General features: G+C 48.2%; 1 protein-coding gene across 9 annotated transcripts in view; it reads left to right on the top strand.

Moving 5' to 3' along the window:
- Positions 1-19,082, top strand: part of RhoBTB (Rho-related BTB domain containing) — a 296,605-nt gene that overhangs the window by 212,551 nt on the left and 64,972 nt on the right. For all 9 annotated transcript variants that reach the window (XM_065449522.1, XM_065449518.1, XM_065449492.1 and 6 more), the window contains one exon: positions 13,479-13,582. In XM_065449522.1, coding sequence (XP_065305594.1) covers positions 13,479-13,582 — 104 coding nt within the window. The remainder of the gene's footprint in view (positions 1-13,478; positions 13,583-19,082) is intronic.

Below are 19,082 nucleotides of genomic sequence, written 5' to 3'. Positions count from 1 at the left end.
GCTCAAACGAGACGAAGGGGAGAAGCGGGCGAGTGGCGCGCCACCTGTCGGAGCAGCGCCGTACATTGCGAGGAGGGGGTCTTCTGTGTTTGCCGCAACATGGCTCTGCGGGTGCGCTAAGCGCAGAAGAAATGTAGCGGAAACGTACTTCGCTACGCGTTAAACTGCGACTTCTGTAATTTACATGTTCATAATTACCGATGTACACCGCAGTATAACTTTCTACGGCACGTTTCTAAGGCAACACCGCATTCACTAAAGGCGCTTTTGTCCCACTTTGAACCATCGAACTCATGCCTGAGTGGTAGCGTCTCCGTCTCACACTCCGGAGACCCTGGTTCGATTCCCACCCAGCTCATCGTGCAAGTTGTTTTTATGTATGAATTTCCTTCCGCCATTTTTCGCTCACGGCCAACGCCGCCGACGCCGACGACACCGGCTTTTCTGCGACCCGGGCTGTTTAACGCTGTCGCGTTAAAATTAGGTTTTCACAATTCCACTTAATAGAGCGAAAACATATACAATTACGCTATGATAATATCATGTTTGTGGTTACCGCCTTATAGGTAATAGGGAAAGTTTGAAGTACAAACTATTTGCAGCCTCGCGGAGGAATAGTGGCTGGCAGTTATGAGGGCGTGGGTGGGGCTTCACTGCAGACTTAAAAGGACTGACAACTAATTTTCATGGTACAATTTTTTTTTAGTGCAATGGAAGGTGTCAGGATTGGGGGCTCAATCCCATCGCTCGTGATCCGTTGTCAAGATTGGAGTCGGGCATGAATTAGAAGGTAGCTGGCCCATGCCGTCGTCCAACTTTATCCACGCTGAGGACGTTGATGAAGGGAAGGACTGCTTCTCATCGAGAACGAGGAATATGGGTTTATTTACAATATTTACATGCAGTTCATCAGTCTAGCATGACTGCGAGAGAAAGTACGTCAGTCTAACATGACTGCGAGAGAAAGTACATCAGTCCAACATGACTGTTTGAGAGAGGTGTCAGTCTAACATGACTGCTTGAGAGAGTGTCTCAGTCTAACATGACTGCTTAAGAAAGTGTGTCGAGCATCCGCACAACAGCGGTTTATAAACACTCGGTCCCCCCTTGATTCCAAGGGGACGGAAACGATCGTCCAGTCATTGTGAACCCGCCGCCTCTCTCCGGGATGGCTTACACACACACACACACACACACACACACACACACACACACACACGCACACACACACACACACACACAGGTTCACGGTCCGGTCCGGAACCGACGTCACACGGACTTCTCTCGCAGCGCGGCCGGGTAGCCATTGTCCGGCGTCTTGGTCGGCGCGTGGGAAGGGGTCCCCGACGACGTTCCCGAGGCAACTCCCCCGCTCGCGGGCGACCCGATTGGCAGTGTCGTGTTGCGGCACAAAGCCTGCTTCGTCAAACTCATTCAGTCACAACGGCGACGAGGCTAGAGCGTAACGGTGGCGTTCCTTGAAAGTTGACGCCGCCGTCGTCGCAACCGGCTGGCAACACTTGCACCTCAGCTGGGCCGTTCTTAACAAAGGCTAATCGGTCAGATTGTCTAATCATTAAGTGCTAACGCGGAAAACGCCGTGGAACATTTTTTATCAGAATTTTTCGATCTGCAATGAGGATGTAGTCGTTCACTGGAAGCATGCTGAAAGCGGTGATAGGTGAGCGCGATAACGATTATACACCGGCATTAGTGGGAGGCAGACAAGTGTGGCCGTAGCTGTAACAAAGTATAATTTTGTTTATCAAGTCGATGTTCCTGCAATTCATGTTTTCCGAATTATTAAATTATTTTTGCGATAATAGCTACATGTTTTCGTGGTTTCCTGTCCGACTATATTGGTATTTAACCAGTCAACATGAAACCAATTGGATCGAAAAGGAAACGACGCCTTTACACGTGATACGGAGTTCAGCCTGTTGCCGTAGCCACGCGTGTGTTTTGCTTTTCGAAGTATAGAATAATGAGCGAGTGTCTAATAACCAACTGCAGTTTTAAATAATAATTATGCTGTACTTAAAGATAGTGGACTTACGTACAGTAATCGCATAGAATACATCCGAATTAAGTACCATAATTTCACCGCCAGGTCTCGCCAACTACTGGTTTCTTTGCCCCCAATTTAATATTATAATTCCTACTTAAATCGCGAACAGCATGCTGGATTCCATCACTATAAATTATGGTAATTTCATTTCCATTAACGTCTCACAACACATTCTGGCCAGTTGTCAGTCCCTTTAAGTTGTATCCGACTATAGCACGTGTACGTCATTCTCCGGCCTGGAGCGCGGTGGCCGCGAGGAAAATGGAAAACGGCGTTTGGTTTGAAATTTCAGGTCTTTCCGCGGCGCGTAGCGATGTAATACCTTCAGACACGATCGTTATCGCGCAATGCATGCTCTGCGCTTGTCAGCTTAAAATGGCCACACCTGGTGAGGGGCCCTTTAAGCACTCTCCGTACGTGGGCTGATCCCGAAGATAGTGCAATGCCGGGCCGGCCCGCAGCGGAGGTGCAGTTCGCCATTAAGGGGCCCACATACACAGCTTCGCTGGCCATCCTTCTTCACACAGTGGAAGGGCACTGAGATTTTCTTTACTCATATGTCCAAAGCACGACCTACTTTATATGCTGGCCTGCCTGTGCCGGTTGTTCCAGACGTCACAGCTTAGGTGGCGCTAGTTACCCCTTTTAAGTGTCGACGGGTGCAAGCCCCTTCGATGTCTTTATTAACTTACGCATTTTTTTGACAGTGGTAGTAGTATGAATGGCTTTAGATCGCTGCACAGCCGCGCACGCCGTACGAGTTCGTCACTATAGCACGACGTGCTTAAATGTAAGCGTATTTTGATTTATTGTAATGTTTGTGATAGTGGGAATGTTTATCTGCGCCTCAGCCATTTCGAAGCGTTTACTTAAAAAACAAGCTACTGCCCCAGAACTGCTGCGCTATTCGGTTCTTCAACAAATACTTACTTTTGCGCGCGTTTCTTTCTTTCTTTTTTTTTTGTGACCGTGCAAGTGAGCAGTGGCCTGAAGAGCAATGTTCTGAGCGAACCTTATTATGTGGTCTTCGATCACGTCACGTAGAGCCTTCGTACATGTTTATATACTGTTTTTTCGAGCGCTCTCTTGGAGGGCAGTTGAAGTGTGTGTGTGTGTGTGTTTGTGTGTGTTCTTCTTTTTTTTCTTTTTTCAGTTGGCAATAGTGCAAATGCTTTAGCGTCTACTTCGTGCATCTAATTAACAGAGGAGAACTCCTGTCTCGGGTACGGCAGCCCGCCTTTCCAAGTTATAATGAACCCCGCGCTCGCAGGTAGAACGGTAGAGTGTGTAACCGCGGAAATATCGCTATATCTTCTGCAGTTCTTACTAGAAAGCCGGCGTTGGTGTTTTTTTTTTCTTGTTGCTAGAATTCTTCGCGACCACTTAACAATTATTTTGGGTCGCGAAGAGTGTCTAAAATGCGTTGTACTTTTTAAGGAAGTGCACAATAAAATTCGAAGGCCCAGCTTGCAAGTCTGGGCACTATCGAATTCGTAATTTTCAAAACTCTCATTGAAGGTAGTGGCGGGTCTGCTTGTACCGATCGATGACGTGTCGCTCTGTGACAGGCTGTGTAACACGGGTAATGTTTACGACCGATCGAGGATTTATTTACCGCATAAAAATTCGACTGCATAACGCACGTGCTTGCACCTCGTCCCACTTTCTTTTTGTTGATTACGTGCGACCCGCTTCTGGTACGGCATGCGCCGCACGTGTACCTGGGGTACAGTGGATAGACGTATTGAAAGCAATGTATATATTGCCCTTCAGTTCTTAATTTGAAGTTCTGGCCTAAAGTAACCTTAAGTGAAGTAAAGGCTATGGGGCTCCTGAATTGCCCAGGGGGCGCTGCGAAAATGGTGCTAAAAAGCGCCCTCTGTCCTGAACTGGGTAGTACCAAGCTGAGTCGTCTGCTTTGGAAAGCACGTTTAGATATGGACCCGCCACTGTCGGTTTTGTTGTACCTCGGCTTGCAGCGAATATCGGGCGCCGAAGGTTTTTTCAGGGGTGGCACGCTGCGTAAAGTCAAGAAATTATGCAACGCCGAATACGTGTACGCCGTTCAAGAAATAAGCGGCGAAATTTTAGCGCGGTTCAATCGCAAGTGAAGCGAGTCGCGTACGAAGTTGAACTTCAGGTAAGGTTTGCACGCTGCTAGATTCAGGCGCACAAACGCGAGGAAATGCTTGCCATAAATGAATTCACAGCAGCGGTAAGCCGACATCATGTGTACAGAACTGCTCGAGCGCACAACGGTACGCGCGGCGACGCAGCGGTCTTTCAGCATGCCGCGATGTACGAACTGCTCGAGCGCACGATCGTACGCGCCGCGACGACAGCGGTCTTTCGACATGCCGCGAAACGGCGGGCCTCCTGCAATCGTTGTTGACTGCATGCAGCTAGACAAGTAGTTATGCCTGCACTGTAGTAGCGGCCATTCGTCCCTTTAGCAACCGATAAATAACATATGCAATGCATATGAGCTCGCAGTAACGTATACGTGCCAATCGCGCTGCAGCGCGAGCTCGTGCGCTGCCCGCTTGATGTAGCTTTTTATGAGAACGCTCGAACATCGATGTGCTGCAATCAATACTACCTTGCTACGCTGCCTCAACGTGCTGGCTTGAGGTCAAGGATGAGCACATTTAACTCTGTAACCTGTGCTGCTCGTAGTGGGGTAGTGAATTGTCACCGAATCAGCCCGACCATTTGTGGTCGTTTGCACACACCTGGTCACTTCACCACTTCACCACTTCGCACCGGCCGAATTGTTAATTGTCGCTGTGGCCGGGCCTCGAATCCTGAATCACCAGCCATGCCTGCTGCTATGTAGGTCTGCCGTCGGGACTGTAGGTGCAAAAGACCGAATTTTAGAACCCAAATAATCAAGCAAGCTTCAAGCAATCAAGCAAGCAATCAAGCAAGCAATAATCAAGCAATCAAGTCAGCATGGCGCGAAGTTTCGCTTACCCAGCGCGACGAGCTGCAGCTATCCAGCGCGCCCGACGCTCCGCTTCGTGAGGCCTTGAAGGAAAACGGTAGACTCTGATGTTGGGATTCAGGGCTTCTTGTTCGTGGCAGCCCACGACGCAGAAGTAATGACGGTGACGCTTTTTCGAGGCTGAGCTAGATCTCTCCGGATCGGCGTCGCCGATTCCTGCTGCTTCCAGCATTGCGTCCCACGGAGAGTCCGTTTTGTTAAACTATAAGCTGCGGCTAGCTCGCAGCGTGGTCGACGTGGTCTGTGAGAAGTGACGAGCCTTTTCACACTCGCAACAGGGCAGAAAAAAGTGCGAATCGACGCAAAACTCGGGCTAGAAACGTGCTTCGCCACAGCCAGGGCTCCGTACTACCCAAGCTGGTACTACCCAGATAACGTTTCGCGCGCCGCCACCAGGCGCCACTACTGTACCTCAAACTGGGTCGTACCTCAAACTGGTTGGGTCGCCCCGCATTTGGCGCTCATGGAAAGACTACAAATGAAGCTGTGCAGGGTGATATGGGCTGGACTAGTTTTGAAGTGAGGGAAGCTCGCAGTAAAATTGAGTATGAAGAACGGCTGAGGAATATGGAAGAAAGTAAATGGGCTGGGAGAGTGTTCCCCAGGTATCTCTACAGGAAAAACATTGATTCACAGTGGAGGAAAAGAACTAGGAAGCTTACCAGCAAGTATGTGGCCTGTAGGGTGGGCAACACAGTAAAAAAGAAGGTCAAGCGGAAAATCAGAGAGGCTGAAATAATCTCATGGGTGGCGGCAATGGAAAAGAAATCTGCCATGAGTAAGTACTTAAGAGGAAAAAATGAAATCAGGAAAGAAACAATTTATAATAACCTAAAGGGAAGCTCATTGCTTTTCGAAGCGAGATCGGGATGCCTTAGAACACGCACCTATAAAGCGAGATATAAGACGGAAGAAGCATGTGCTTGCTGCGGTAAAGCTAGAGAGACTATGGAGCATGTTTTATTAGAATGGTGAAGTCGTCTACCCAGCGGTCGATTTAGGCGCCACTGGCCTCCTTGAAGCACTTGGGTTCAGCGAGAGCAGTGGAAAAGTAAACAGGTCTGCAATAGGCATTAGTAAGAGGCGATTAGAGGATTGGCGGAACAAAAGTAGGGAAACGAAAAAAAACGGAGACGTACAAAAGCACAGTCCGAAATAGGGGATCAGAAAATTTGGGTGGGGTAGTTCATAGTGTGTTTTTTTCCCTCTTTTTTATTGCTTTAACCTAGGTAAGACATTAGGCAGTATAATAGCAAGAGCTTGGTGGCGCAACCAAAGGGGACGCTCATAACATCCATCCATCCATCCTCCAGCGCAAGACGCCCATACTTCCAATCTGAACTTGATTGTTGGAATGTCAGGCCGTTAATTGTAAGTGACGAATAAAGGATGAAGACGTACGCGATAAACCGTCAACGGTAATAAAGCATTTTTTGTTGTTGCACAACTTATTTGCGCGAATGTTTGTTACAAAAATATTTTATGCTACCCTTTGCTCGCGTCTCTGCGTGTCTTGTCGGGATTTATACGACGGCACACTGCATCGTCAAGGGGAGTATGGTAGCGCGATTCAAAGCGCTGTGCGCGACTCCAGCGCTGTGTGTGTCCCTTTGTGTCTTCTCTTGTCCCGTCTTTGAATCGCGCTACCATACTCCCCTTGAAGATGCATTACCAACAAGCCCACATTGCAACCGTTGGGCACACTGCAGTGCGGCGTTATTGTTAAGTTTGCTCAATCAAAGTACTTTTGGTCATTTTCTTTGTTGTACAGAGTGCGCATGCCTACGCAAGCATCACGGCCTGGCATGAGCAGGCAGACTCGAAAGTGCGCAACAGAAAGTGTGGTCGTGAGTGCGGCGCAGGTGTGGAATAATTTAGGCAAGTCAGTATAGTAGACTAGGTCGTGGTCTAGAGCCTGTTGACTGAACAGTTCGCTCAGGGGCGCTGTTAGAGCGCGAGCATTTGGCGAACTTGCTCGTTGGGCCTAGGGACGTAGGCCTAGCGATGAAATGAAGAACGTGAAGGCCGCGGGGGACGGGGAGCAAGTGCAGTGCGACGAGTGCCTGCGATGGTGCTTCCTCGACGAGACTAAATTCCAGAATTTAGCAGACGCGGAAGCGTCTAGCTTCACGTGCAGGTCGTGCGAGGGTGTCAGGGAAGCCGTCCAAAAACTGGAAGGGAATTGCGCGGCTAAGTTCAAGAGCTTAAGGCAGACCTGAGGGAGGAGCAGGAGAAGCGGGTAGCACTGCAGGCAAAAGTTGACAATTTCGTCAAGGTGGAGGCGGCCCAGGCCACGCAGTTAGTAAGGACCGTGGCCGAGCTTGAGGAAGAGAAAGAAAGGAGCGCCGAACTGGAATGGCGGCTCAATGCGCTTGAGACGCGGTCAGCGGAGAATGTCGGGTCAGGACATCAAAGCGGTGGCAAAAACTCAGAAAGTAGGGTAGACCCTACAGGCGAAGTGGGCGGCAGGGAGCCAGAGCAAGCGGTCGTCAGCTCGCCGCCGGTGAATCGGCGTAGTTATAGCGAAGCAGCGCAACACGCCCCGAGTGATCGCGACGCTGCAGCCTTGTGATAGGGGACTCCAACGTGGGGAGGGCTGAACAAGGCGTGATGGCGAGAGTGAAGGCGGACGGGCGAGTACAGGTGAAGGCGCAAGCGGGCAATGGCATAGCGGAAGCAGAGTCCTTCCGAAGGACTCTGGCGGAAGCAATGACCAAGGCGCGGGAAGTGGTAGGGGACAGAACGGAGAGCGACAGCTTGGTCATTATGCATGCTGGGTTCAATGACGTGCTAAAGGGGAGGAGCCAGGACCTTGAGAGGCACATAGAGACTGGGCTGAGTAAGCTTAGAGAGGCCGCCGGGAGGGTGCATGGGACCATATGCACTATATCCCAGAGGTCCAGGGCCAGTCTTACCAGGTAGAAAGGAGGGTGGTTGATGCCAATCGGGTCATTAGGAGTCTGAGCGGACGACTCGGGTACAGCGTGATGGAGGTCAACAGGGACGTGTACGGAGCCGGCTTCCGGCCTTTTGTGCAAGATGGCATTCACTACAGTGGTGCCACTGGCAAAAGGATAGGGGGCAGGATGGGTCGCCAGGCAACAGCTTTTTTAGGGGGACCCAGAGCCCTGAAGGAACCAGTGTAGGCGTGGACGATTCGAGGCAGGAGCCACAAACAAGCAAGCATCGGTACTGTAGGAGAGGCAACAGAAGTAAGCACCAGAGTCAAATTAAGTCAGACATAGGGTTCATTAACATGCAAGGTGGCAGAAATAGGCTAAAATGGGAGGAAATCGAAGAGCAACTAAGGCAGGAGAACTTAATGTTTTATGGGTTTGTAGAGACACATCTTAGGGACATGGAGCAACCGCCCTGTAACCCTGATTATGCGTGGGAATACTGCAACAGAGTGCAGGGTAGCAGAAAGGGCGGGGGAATTGGAGCACTCATTCATAAAAATACAAATTGGCAAAGGGTCAAACAGGAATGCAATGAGCATTTATGGCTAAAAGGAAAAGTAGCAGGGGCGAAAACACTTCTAGGCTTTGTATACCTTTGGACAGGATCAAATGCTAAAGAGAAAAAAAAAATGTTGGACTGTATAGCAGCGGACATCATTGAGCTAGGAAAAGGATGTGAGATAATTGTATTAGGAGACATGAATGCGCATGTTGAAGATATGGATGGGTACACAGACTCCACAGGTAACATGCTGCTGAATATGTGCGAGAGGCATAACTTAGTTGTCTGTAACTCTACCGAAAAGACTGACGGGATCATAACATGGGAGGTAGGGGGTCGACACTCGACAGTAGATTATGTACGCATGTACGATAGATTAGGAGCCACGATAATAGATGAACAGGGCTCCAGAAGTATAGGTAGCGACCACAAACGTATCAAGCTGAGTTTTAAGAGGGAAACTAAAGCGCGAACGACGCGTGAGGAAATGCCAGATGTGATTTTTTTACTCGGAAGACGAAGTGGAAATAGCGGCCAAACAAATTGAAGAGGAAATATCAGAGGGTACTGAAACTGATTGGACTTACCCAAAGTTAATGAGAATATTTGAGCGTGAGCTAGGTAAGGCGCGAGTCAGGAAAACAAGGCAAGGGATACGATACAAAACTCTAGAGCTGGCGGGATGGACAGGTTAAGTAGGCCATGAAGAAACGTCAGGAAGCCTCCAGGGAACACAGGTATTCCAAAAGTAAGGGAGAACCTGAAGTAGAAGTAGAGAGGAAATGGGTAAACTACATAAAATGCAGAAGGGAAGCATCCTATTTGATCAATGAGAAAATCAAGACAATCAAGACAATCACCATCGACTAGTTGACGAAGGACACGATATAATATATCAGTGGTTGCCTAGTCACTGTGGCATACATGGCAATGATCGAGCAGACGCAGCTGCCCGATCTGCCCATGACGGCGTCAACTGCGTTGCCATTCCTCTTTCGACAGCCGACGCAGCGAAAAAACTTGCCACACTTGCGCGTGACCTGACATTAGCCCAGTGGAATTCATCCGATTTCACAAGTGCACGCCTCCATACTCTGGACCCTAATTTACAGCTCCATATTCCGTCCGAGCTTCCACGACGTGACTGCACCCTTCTTATCCGTCTATGGCTTGGAGTAGCATTTTCAAATGCCTACTCTTTCCTTATCGGAATGGCCAACAGCCCACTGTGTGACTTCTGCGGGTGCAACGAAACGATCGAGCATCTTCTTTGTCAGTGCTCTCGTTTTAACCTACAAAGAACTGTCCTCTCAGCCACCTTAGACCAACTGGACAAGCGCCCAATGACAGAAGACAAGATCCTTGGAACCTGGCCTACGCGAACATCAGCGCGATCCGCTATGAAGGCGCTGCTGCGATACTTGAAAGACACGGGACTTTCTGACAAATTGTGACAGTACACTGTGTGGCGCAGGACTGTACGGTGACACTGCGTAAGACTAGGAATGCCTTTGCGGGTTGCGTGACAGTGCCCACAGAAATAGTTCGTGTGTACGTGCGTGTGTGTGCTTAGGATTTTTTTTCCTTTTTTTTATCCTTCTTTCTTTCTCACCTATTGCATCCCCTTTCCCTTCCCCCAGAACAGGGTAGCCAACCGGAGATAATCTCTGGTTAACCTCCCTGTCTTTCCTTTGCCTTTCTCTCTCTCTCTCTCAAGACAAAAGGGTCCCAATGGCTGTCAGAAATAAGCAATAAAAAAGATAAACAGGCAGCTAGAAAATTCTGGCAACATCCGAACTCCTTGGGTAATAGGACAAGCCTAGAGCAGAGGTATATAGTAACAGCTCAAGGTACTCGGTTAGAAGGAGAGGAGGCAATGGAGCATATAGGAACCATGATGAGGGGAAAATTTACAGAACAGAGAAATGGTACATGCAGTATGTCGGAGAGGGATAGCCCGGTCAATCCACTGCTTTCGCTTGGACAAAGAGAGTGGGAAAGGGCCGAGAAGAGGGTACCAAGTAGCACATCGGCAGGCCCCGATGGTATCCCAATTATGTTAATAAATAAATTGGGCCCGAAACCTAAGAAAGCATTAAGGGAGATAGTGAGCAAAGTGCTAATGGATGGTAATGTACCTGACGAATGGAGGCTAAGTAGGATGAGAATGATATATAGGGGAAAGGGGGACAAAGCTGAAATAAATAACTACCGGTCTATAACAGTGACGTCAGTGGTTTACAGGGTGGTTATGCAGATTATAAAGGACAGACTGCAGGCATGGGTAGAAAACGAGGGGGTGTTTGGAGAGCCACAAAATGGGTGCCGGAAGCATAGGAGGCTAGAAGACAATCTGTTCTCACTAACACAGTGCATTGAAATAGCTGAAAAGGAACACAGACCCCTATGGCTGGCTTTTTTGGATATCAAGGGCGCCTATGACAGTGTACTTTAAGAGGGCTTGTAAGGCATTCTGGAAACTTTAGGAGTGCAAGATGGAGTAACCAATTTCTTAAAAGATATCTATAAATGTAACCGGGTGGTTATACAATGGTAAAAGCAGGTTTCGGAGCCTGTAATGATTCGGCGGGGGCTTAGGCAGGGGTGCCCATTGTCACCTCTGATATTTATGCTGTACCTACAAGGTTTAGAGGCCAAAATACAGCAAAGTGGACTCGGCTTCAACCTATCATTTTTCAAACAAGTAAAATTGATTGGATAGTCATTACCAGGACTGATGTACGCGGATGATATTGTATTAATTGCTGACAATACAGAAGATCTGCAGGGATTGATGGACATATGTGGTACAGAAGGAGAAAGAATAGGCTTGAAGTTTAGCAAAGAAAAATCAGCAGTCATGATTTTTAATGAGAACATTGGCGGCGAGCATAAGATACAGGCGACCACGCTGGAGATAGTCGATAAATACAAGTACCTTGGGGTGTGGATAAATAATGACATTGAGTATTTGACAGAGTACGAAAAATATGTAACGACTAAAGGTAACAGAAGTGCGGAGATTATGAAGAGTAGGGCACTGTGGAACTACAATAGGTACGAGGTAGTACGAGGGATATGGAAGGGAGTAATGGTTCCAGGCCTGACTTTTGCCAATGCAGTTCTATGTATGAGAGCAGAGACCCGGCAACAGTTGGAAACTAGGCAACGTGGTGTGGGTAGGCTCGCTCTGGGAGCACATGGCAAGACACCAAATCTTGGGGTGCAGGGGGATCTGGGATGGTCTTCTTTCGAGGGCAGAGAGGCTATAGTAGTAAGGTAGCATTTGAGGAGCGATTGAGAAAAATGGGGGAAATGCGGTGGGCTGGGAAGGTTTTCAGTTACTTATACAGGAGGAATGTTGACACAAGGTGCAGGAAGCGAACTAGAAAATTGAGAAGCAAATACTTGGGCAGCAGTGGGGGGACAGGTAAGGAATCATCCGTCAAGAAAAAGCTTAAGGAGACAGAGAGAGGTATGTGGAAAACAGAGATGCAAACCAAATCGGTATTAGAGATATACAGGACCTGTAAGCAAGAAATAGCCAAAGAAAATATTTACGATAACTATAAGGGAAGCTCATTGTTGTTTGAGGCCAGGACAGGTGTACTGCGGACTTAAACGTGCCGAGCCAGATACCAGGAGATAGATTTGTTGTGCGGGGCGTGTGGAGAGGAGGAGGAAACGGCTGAACACCTGCTACTTGCTTGTAAACAACTTCACCCTGCAGTTGAATATAACGGGGAACTATTCAAAGCTTTGGGTTTTAAAGACAGTGAAAGTAAAATAGACCTTGAACAGGAAGAAATAACTAAACGGAGGCTATCTGATTGGTGGATAATATCAACGCAAAAGTAAAGGAGTAAATGCATGCATATAGTACCATTCAAGGCTAGGTGTCGCGCGCCGCCGCCGCCCGATTCAAAGGGTTGAGCCTCAATCATCCTTCCATCCATTCACGATGAAAGAGCTCTTGCAAGAAAGCATGCGCTGTTACATTCGGTGCGTCAAGTTTGTTTGTTTTTCTTTTGCGCTATATGTCTAGTGTGTGTGCTACTGCCTGCCCCACATATATAGTAAATTCCGAACGTACTCACGTGCATTTCTGACAGCCCCCATCGGGAGTGCGTTCCTGTTGGCGCTGTTGTTTCGCTGCCTTTTAACGGGTGCTAGGCCTCAACTGTATGTACGTAAAAGGGCGCTAGGAGGTGCTCCAGAGGAAGCACGTTTTTTTTTAAAACCTAGGTAGGACATTAAGCAGTATAATAGCAAGAGCTTGGTGGCGCAACCCACCGCCCCGTTCCAAAGGGGACGCTCATAACATCCATCCATCCGTTGTGCGAAACTGAGCTCTCTACATTGTGCCTAGAGATCTTACTCATTTTAAAGCACATGCGCAGCAGGTAACGACACTAAGTGACTGTGGGCGTTCTGTGACGCTGTAGCCACGTGATTCGCTCTTTGCAGGGCTACAGTGAACTGTAGCGCGGCACTGCTCGGCAGGCCGCGACAGTCGTTCGCTTCACAACACGAAACTCTTTCGAACCGTACAGTCGAATGCGTATTTTTGTGACGGTTAGTTATAGCGCGTGGTTAAGCGAATATGGGTCATAAGGTAATCAGTTAAAAACTTAATTAGTGAATTTTCGTTAAATAGTCGATTATGCATATCAGTTTTTTGTGCGAGTAGTGTCCACCGCTTCCAGTAGACCACATCATGAACTAGAATTTGGCTATCTGCCACAGGGAACCTTTACAAAATTTTGAAAGTCTTCGCTTGAACACCCTGCACGCGATGGGCAAAACGTACTGAGGGCAATGACGAACTGAAAAGACGAACACGGTGACGTCCGCGTCCTGGTTCACTGCACCGCGTTTACTGCGAGTGCGACCGTTTGGTGCGGCTTCATTCACCCTTATTGTCTACTTTCCTACGCACTGCAGGTCCTCGAGCGTTCCCTGGAGGTGGTTGACAGCGTGAATGTGTCCCTGAGGCTGTGGGACACCTTCGGCGACCACGACAAGGACCGCCGGTTCGCCTACGGAAGGCAAGCGCGCGCTTAGAAAAAAAAAAAGAAAAAAAAAGACATATCGTGCTCATTAAGTGTTACTCATGTGCCGGAAAGAAAAGAAGAAGAAAACGCTTCTTGCTGATCGCATTCGTTCTTTTTTCCTTCTCTCAGTGCAGTGCACTAAGACGAGGCAAAAAAAAAACGTTTATATTATTATAAAATATTAAATAATATTAATATTAAATATTAATATTAAATATTATTTAAAAAAAAACGAACGAAAAGTATGTTACTGCTAAAGGAAGTAGCCGCGCATGGTCTGCTGCTTGTTTATATAGGCAGTCTTCACGGAAAGCGAACTTCGCCGCGTCGTGATCCCCTGCGTGGCAAAGCTCGCTTTACTAACGAGGTGCACAGAAAAAGCTTTCTTCTCACGGGCGACCTGACCCTCTTAACCTTCGACGCCTGCGTACCGCGTTCAAATTCTTAAAGTGCGAGCATGTATAAAGCTATCCGATAAGACGACCTGTTATTTGTCGGAAAGCTGGCAGCTGCCTGTCAAAACCTGTCAATGTTGGAACATTGAGTCACGCGGTGCCGCGGTTGCTATTCTTGACGCTCAATTCCACCATATCGTAAAATTCGCCATCTTATCCGCTCGTATCAGCAGGTTGCTACGCTATTTGCCAATGTATTGAGGCACCCTAGAATTTTTTTTTTTGGCGGGGGGGAAGGAAGGGGAAGGGGTAGGGCGGAGGCGATGGGGATTGGGCAGGCCTCATACTGTGGGAGTGACCGACTCTGCGTGCGGCTAGAGCTGAAGACGAGCTCCGGATCCAGCCCCACAAAGTCATTCCGTGGTACTCCCCAACCCGTAGCGCGGGAATCCCAGCTACGTCGGGTTAGAACGAATAAGGCAACCACCGGCGTCAACTGCAACAACGTTTATTGCTACAAGCATTAAAGAACACTTGCAGATGGAAGTCCTCTCTGTAATAAGTAATAAATAGGTTTGCCTCGTTGCCCGAGATAGTCAGGCAAACGAGGTCACTCACGGGTTGCGGCAGGTACTCCAGTCCGGCAGGTTACGGGTCCGGCGTCAGAGAGAGAGGATCCCCCGGCGGCGCTGTTTTATACCTTTTTTACCTTTGCGAGGGGAATGCCCTCCTCGCCCGTCAGATGCCTTCCCGTGAGTCGGGGAGGAAGGGTGCGCGCGTCGCCAGAGCGAGGGATAACCGGGAGAGGACGTAGTGCACCGTTCCCGCGTCTACGCCGGCTCTCGGCGCGACCGCGACGACGCGGGGGAAGATGGGCGCGTGTGCTCCCCACAATACTAACACAGAATCTTCGCGCAGGGGAGGGGGGGGAGAGGGATCACGTGCCTGGTGTGTCACTCCCTGGCTATGCCACTGCCTCCATGTGCTCGCTCCCTAGTGTAGCAACCTGCTTTCCAAATCTCCACTCCAGAAGGGGGGTTTTCAGATGTGGCTGTTGAATAAGACCGTGTGCCAGGTCATAACGCTAAATCGTATGGTGTCTGTTCTACTTATAGGGGCCATGACACCATATTTTTACACTGCAACACAACTCACCGTGTTCTTTCTAATCAAATGACCACTATGTGAAATATAAGTAAATTTTTTAGTTGAGATACATTATCTTCAATAAACTTTTCATTTACTTGTGAATGCTTTGAAAGTTTGGCAATGCTTGCGCATCCTCAGCTGGCGACATACTCCTTAATTGCATCACCTACTGTAGTGGCTGATGATGCTTGTTTACCTGCATTGAAGTGGCCATCACTTTTTATTACTAGATGTAAAGCGTAAAGAGTGCTTCCTTAAAAATAAATAACGTGCCACTACAGATCTACTGAAATGTTTCACTCATGCCCCCAGTAAACCACAAATATTGCCTGGGAATCTGTGGCACATTTCTCCTGGACATTGCCAATATCTGTAAGACATTCATATAAATCCACATTACAAATAATAGAGGTACCCACAACTATAAAAAGCTCCATCGTGTTATGTTGCTGGTACATTGCACAAGGAAGCTGATTTGACATACAATAAATAGATATCACTATTTAGTAAAAATGGGCTATAAATATGCTAGCAAGATGAAATTTTGTACATTCCCCTTAATGTGCAAGAATGGTTAGTGTCTTCTTATTGGCAGAACATACAATGCACTTAAAATTTCAGTAACCTTGTTGAGAAAAACATATGCTGCACGCACGCACACACCCGTGACGAACTGGACCTCCCACCTGGCACAAGTAGCGTATTAAATAATGAAAGCTTTAAAAGTAAACTGTATCATAAAATCGGCAGAGTAGCTGTACAAATATGGGAAGTAGACATTATAGTTTCGAACTATAACTTGAACAAATTAGAAAACATTCTGTCATAGGGAAGCTTGAAAAACAAATGCCTATGGGAAGACAACTATTCAAGTGTTGTCTGAAAAATGTCTTATTTCAGCAGTGCGGCAACATAGCCACGTGCTACTACATTTCTGAATCAAAATTGAAATTGAGTCTATGGCTCTGCATTTTATTTCTCCGAAAGCGACTCGCATTTCTAGTGCAATAAATCTCAAGGAATTTAGCATTTTCAAAGATCTAGTCAAATGCAGAGCTTCCAGGCCAATGGCAAATCAACTGTGCCAACCTTCTGGCGATATGTCCAGTCCTTGGATAGACAGAACCAGTCTTCTGTGCAGATAGCAGATGCAACAAGCCAGCCCTTCACGGACCTCAAGGAATGCATAACTTGCCATCTTGAGAGGCTCCACAGGTGAACTGCAGCCGAGTCTGTGTGCTGTTACGATCAGCCAGCAGGGGGTAGTGACCTTCTAGCCTCCTGCCCCGCTGCGACGAATCACTTTGTGAAGCCAACAATACGTCCCCTTTGAACAGGCGTGCGGCGCCAGTAAGGCAAGACACGTTTGGCCGACCGAGTATTGTTTGTTGGTGCACTGTCGCCTTCACGGACCAATGGGAGCAAGAAAAATCCTGGAAAAGGGTGTTCTAGGCGTTTCCTCACGGACTTCGGTAACTGCCACGGTCGTTTGACAAACGCTCCAGCTAACTGTGGGGTCATACCAGGAGCCAAGACGTGCCAGCCTCGTAGACAGAATCCCTGTCTATGAGGCGTCTGTGCGTCCAGTGAACAAAGGTGCGGGAGTGAGGGTGTGATCCCTCACCCTCAATTCGAGTCCTTCGACGGCTTTGGGCGCACCGACGGGACGGAGGTTGGATGGCAGTTTCCCTGACCTAGGGATCAAGGGAGGACAGAGGGTGTTTAAGCCGACGTTTTTGGCTCCTCTGTGTGTGTTTCACTTCAGTCATTCTAGACTGATAAGCTGTAACGTTCTCCACTCTTAATGTAGATATTGTAAATATACCCACTGCTCCTAGTTCTCGATGAGAACATGTTCCTCCTTACAACAACATCCTTAGCCCGGATGAGTCGGACAACAGCATGGGCCAGCTGCCTCTTTTTACATGCCCGACCCCATCTCTTACAGTGCACAATGATGAAATCGGAACCCGTTGACCAAGACAGGGGTAGCTAGGGACCCAGGTTATAGTTTACGTTTCGTGCCATTGATTGTGCAATATTGTGCATCTGCACATAAACAGCGTCTAGTGCTGACAGCATCTTGGCCCATGACGTGAAATGCCTTGATCCCAACTCGAGAACAGCTGGTGATCTATTCATAGGAATCCTTGCTGGAATGGCGATACCTACTGAGTGGCACCTGGGCAGAGTGTCCCTCATATTGAAATGCAGGGGAGCAGAAAAGCTCAGAGACTGCCAACCCATAATGGTAACAAGTGTATAGGCTTTGAAAGTATAGACTGAGGGCTGGGCAGAATCTGAGCGTCGTCTTTCCGGAGTTGCAGAACGGCTTCAGACTAGGACAGCACTTAGAGGACAGCATCTTTGTCATCGCCTAATGCACCAAAATAGCAACAAAGTAGGACCGGTGCTCAATTTGCTGCACTCTGGGCCTAGAGAAGGTGTACGACGGTGTGCCATACGCTGCCCTCTTTGAGCGCCTACTTGGTTTGCATCTCCTAGTGAAATTGCTATACACCATGCTATACACTGTACGTTTGTACTCCAAGAACATGGTGGCCGCCAGATTTGGCACAATAGAAACTTGGGAACATCAGGGTGCACAGAGGACTGCGTCAGGGTGCACAGAGGACTACGTCAGGGTTTTTTGCTGCTCTGTACTAATTGTACATGCCGGGTGTTCAGAGAGCTCTCCCGCAATCTGGCCTGGGCTTTGGTCTAAGGTACACAACAAGTGGTATTGATGAGAACCAGCGGATGCCAGGCTTGGCATATGCAGATGACCTCCTGTTCATGGCACAGATTCCTCATGACTTGCAGAGCCTACTGGTCATATGTGCAGCTGAGATGAAGCAGCTCGGCCTTCAATTCAACACTTGTAAAACCACAGTGGTCCATTTAGCAGGTAATTTAGCACAAGGCACTATCATACGATTGGTGGAAGAGGTCCTATAAAATGCCTCATCAGTCAAGTAACTTGTGCTGTAGAGAGGACCTGCATAGCTTCACAAAGGGAAACTGGGACAAACTGGTCTTAGAGCCCAGTGCATATTGTGACACAGATGCCTATGGGTCTGTAACCGCTTCGTAATGATCAGAGATCTGTGGAAAATAGTGCATGTTCCTGCTCTGACATTTGCATATGCGGTGGCATGCCTCTCTGCGAAAGGCTCTGATGTGTGAAGTTGGCCGAATGGCACTCAGATGCCATGGAACTGTGGCTAACGAAGCCGTCCAAGACGATTTAGGTTTGTCTAGCTTTGCTCCACAGAAAACCTTAAGCAAGCTGGCCTTCTGCAAGCACTTGTTACATATGCATCGCGACAGGTGAGTGAAGTCTCTGACCACTTGTTGGCAACCTCTCTTCGCATGCAGTGGACTCGGCATGTTCATCACTTGGAGCAAAAATACAGCCTCATACAAGACCCTATACTGGCAAAATTAGTCAGAGCCTACGCCAAAGTGTTGCAACAAAGAGTTCGGGACATGGAGGATGCAGCACATCAACAAGCAATAGCCCATAAAGAGGCTGTGTCTCTCTACCACCAACACCATAGCTCCATCAAGGCTGTCTGCCTGTACAACAATAGCGTTGGGAGCTCCCTGCTTTTTGTGGCTAGAAAAAGGGCGGTGCACACTCTGACGCGACAGCGTGTGTTCGACGAAACAGTGGCGTGTGTGTTTTGCCATTCTTGTAGGAACTCGGCAAAGCAATTGAACATCTTGAGCTTCAATGTGGCAAACTTTGTGAGTGTGGTTCTGAGACAATGCTAACAGTAGCGCTCGGCTTCAAAGACTCTGAGGGTGATGTGCAGGTGTGGCAGTATCCTCAACTATGTGATGCCTTGAACAGTGAAGGGCAGCAACGGCAGCTAGAGTGTACTAGATTTGTCTGGATTCTAGATTAATGTAGTAATCTAGATTAATCTATATTCCATCTCACAAGT

Source organism: Dermacentor albipictus, chromosome 1 (assembly GCF_038994185.2).
Source record: "Dermacentor albipictus isolate Rhodes 1998 colony chromosome 1, USDA_Dalb.pri_finalv2, whole genome shotgun sequence".
Lineage (NCBI taxonomy): Eukaryota > Metazoa > Arthropoda > Arachnida > Ixodida > Ixodidae > Dermacentor > Dermacentor albipictus.
This window is presented reverse-complemented; position numbering and strand designations above follow the sequence as displayed.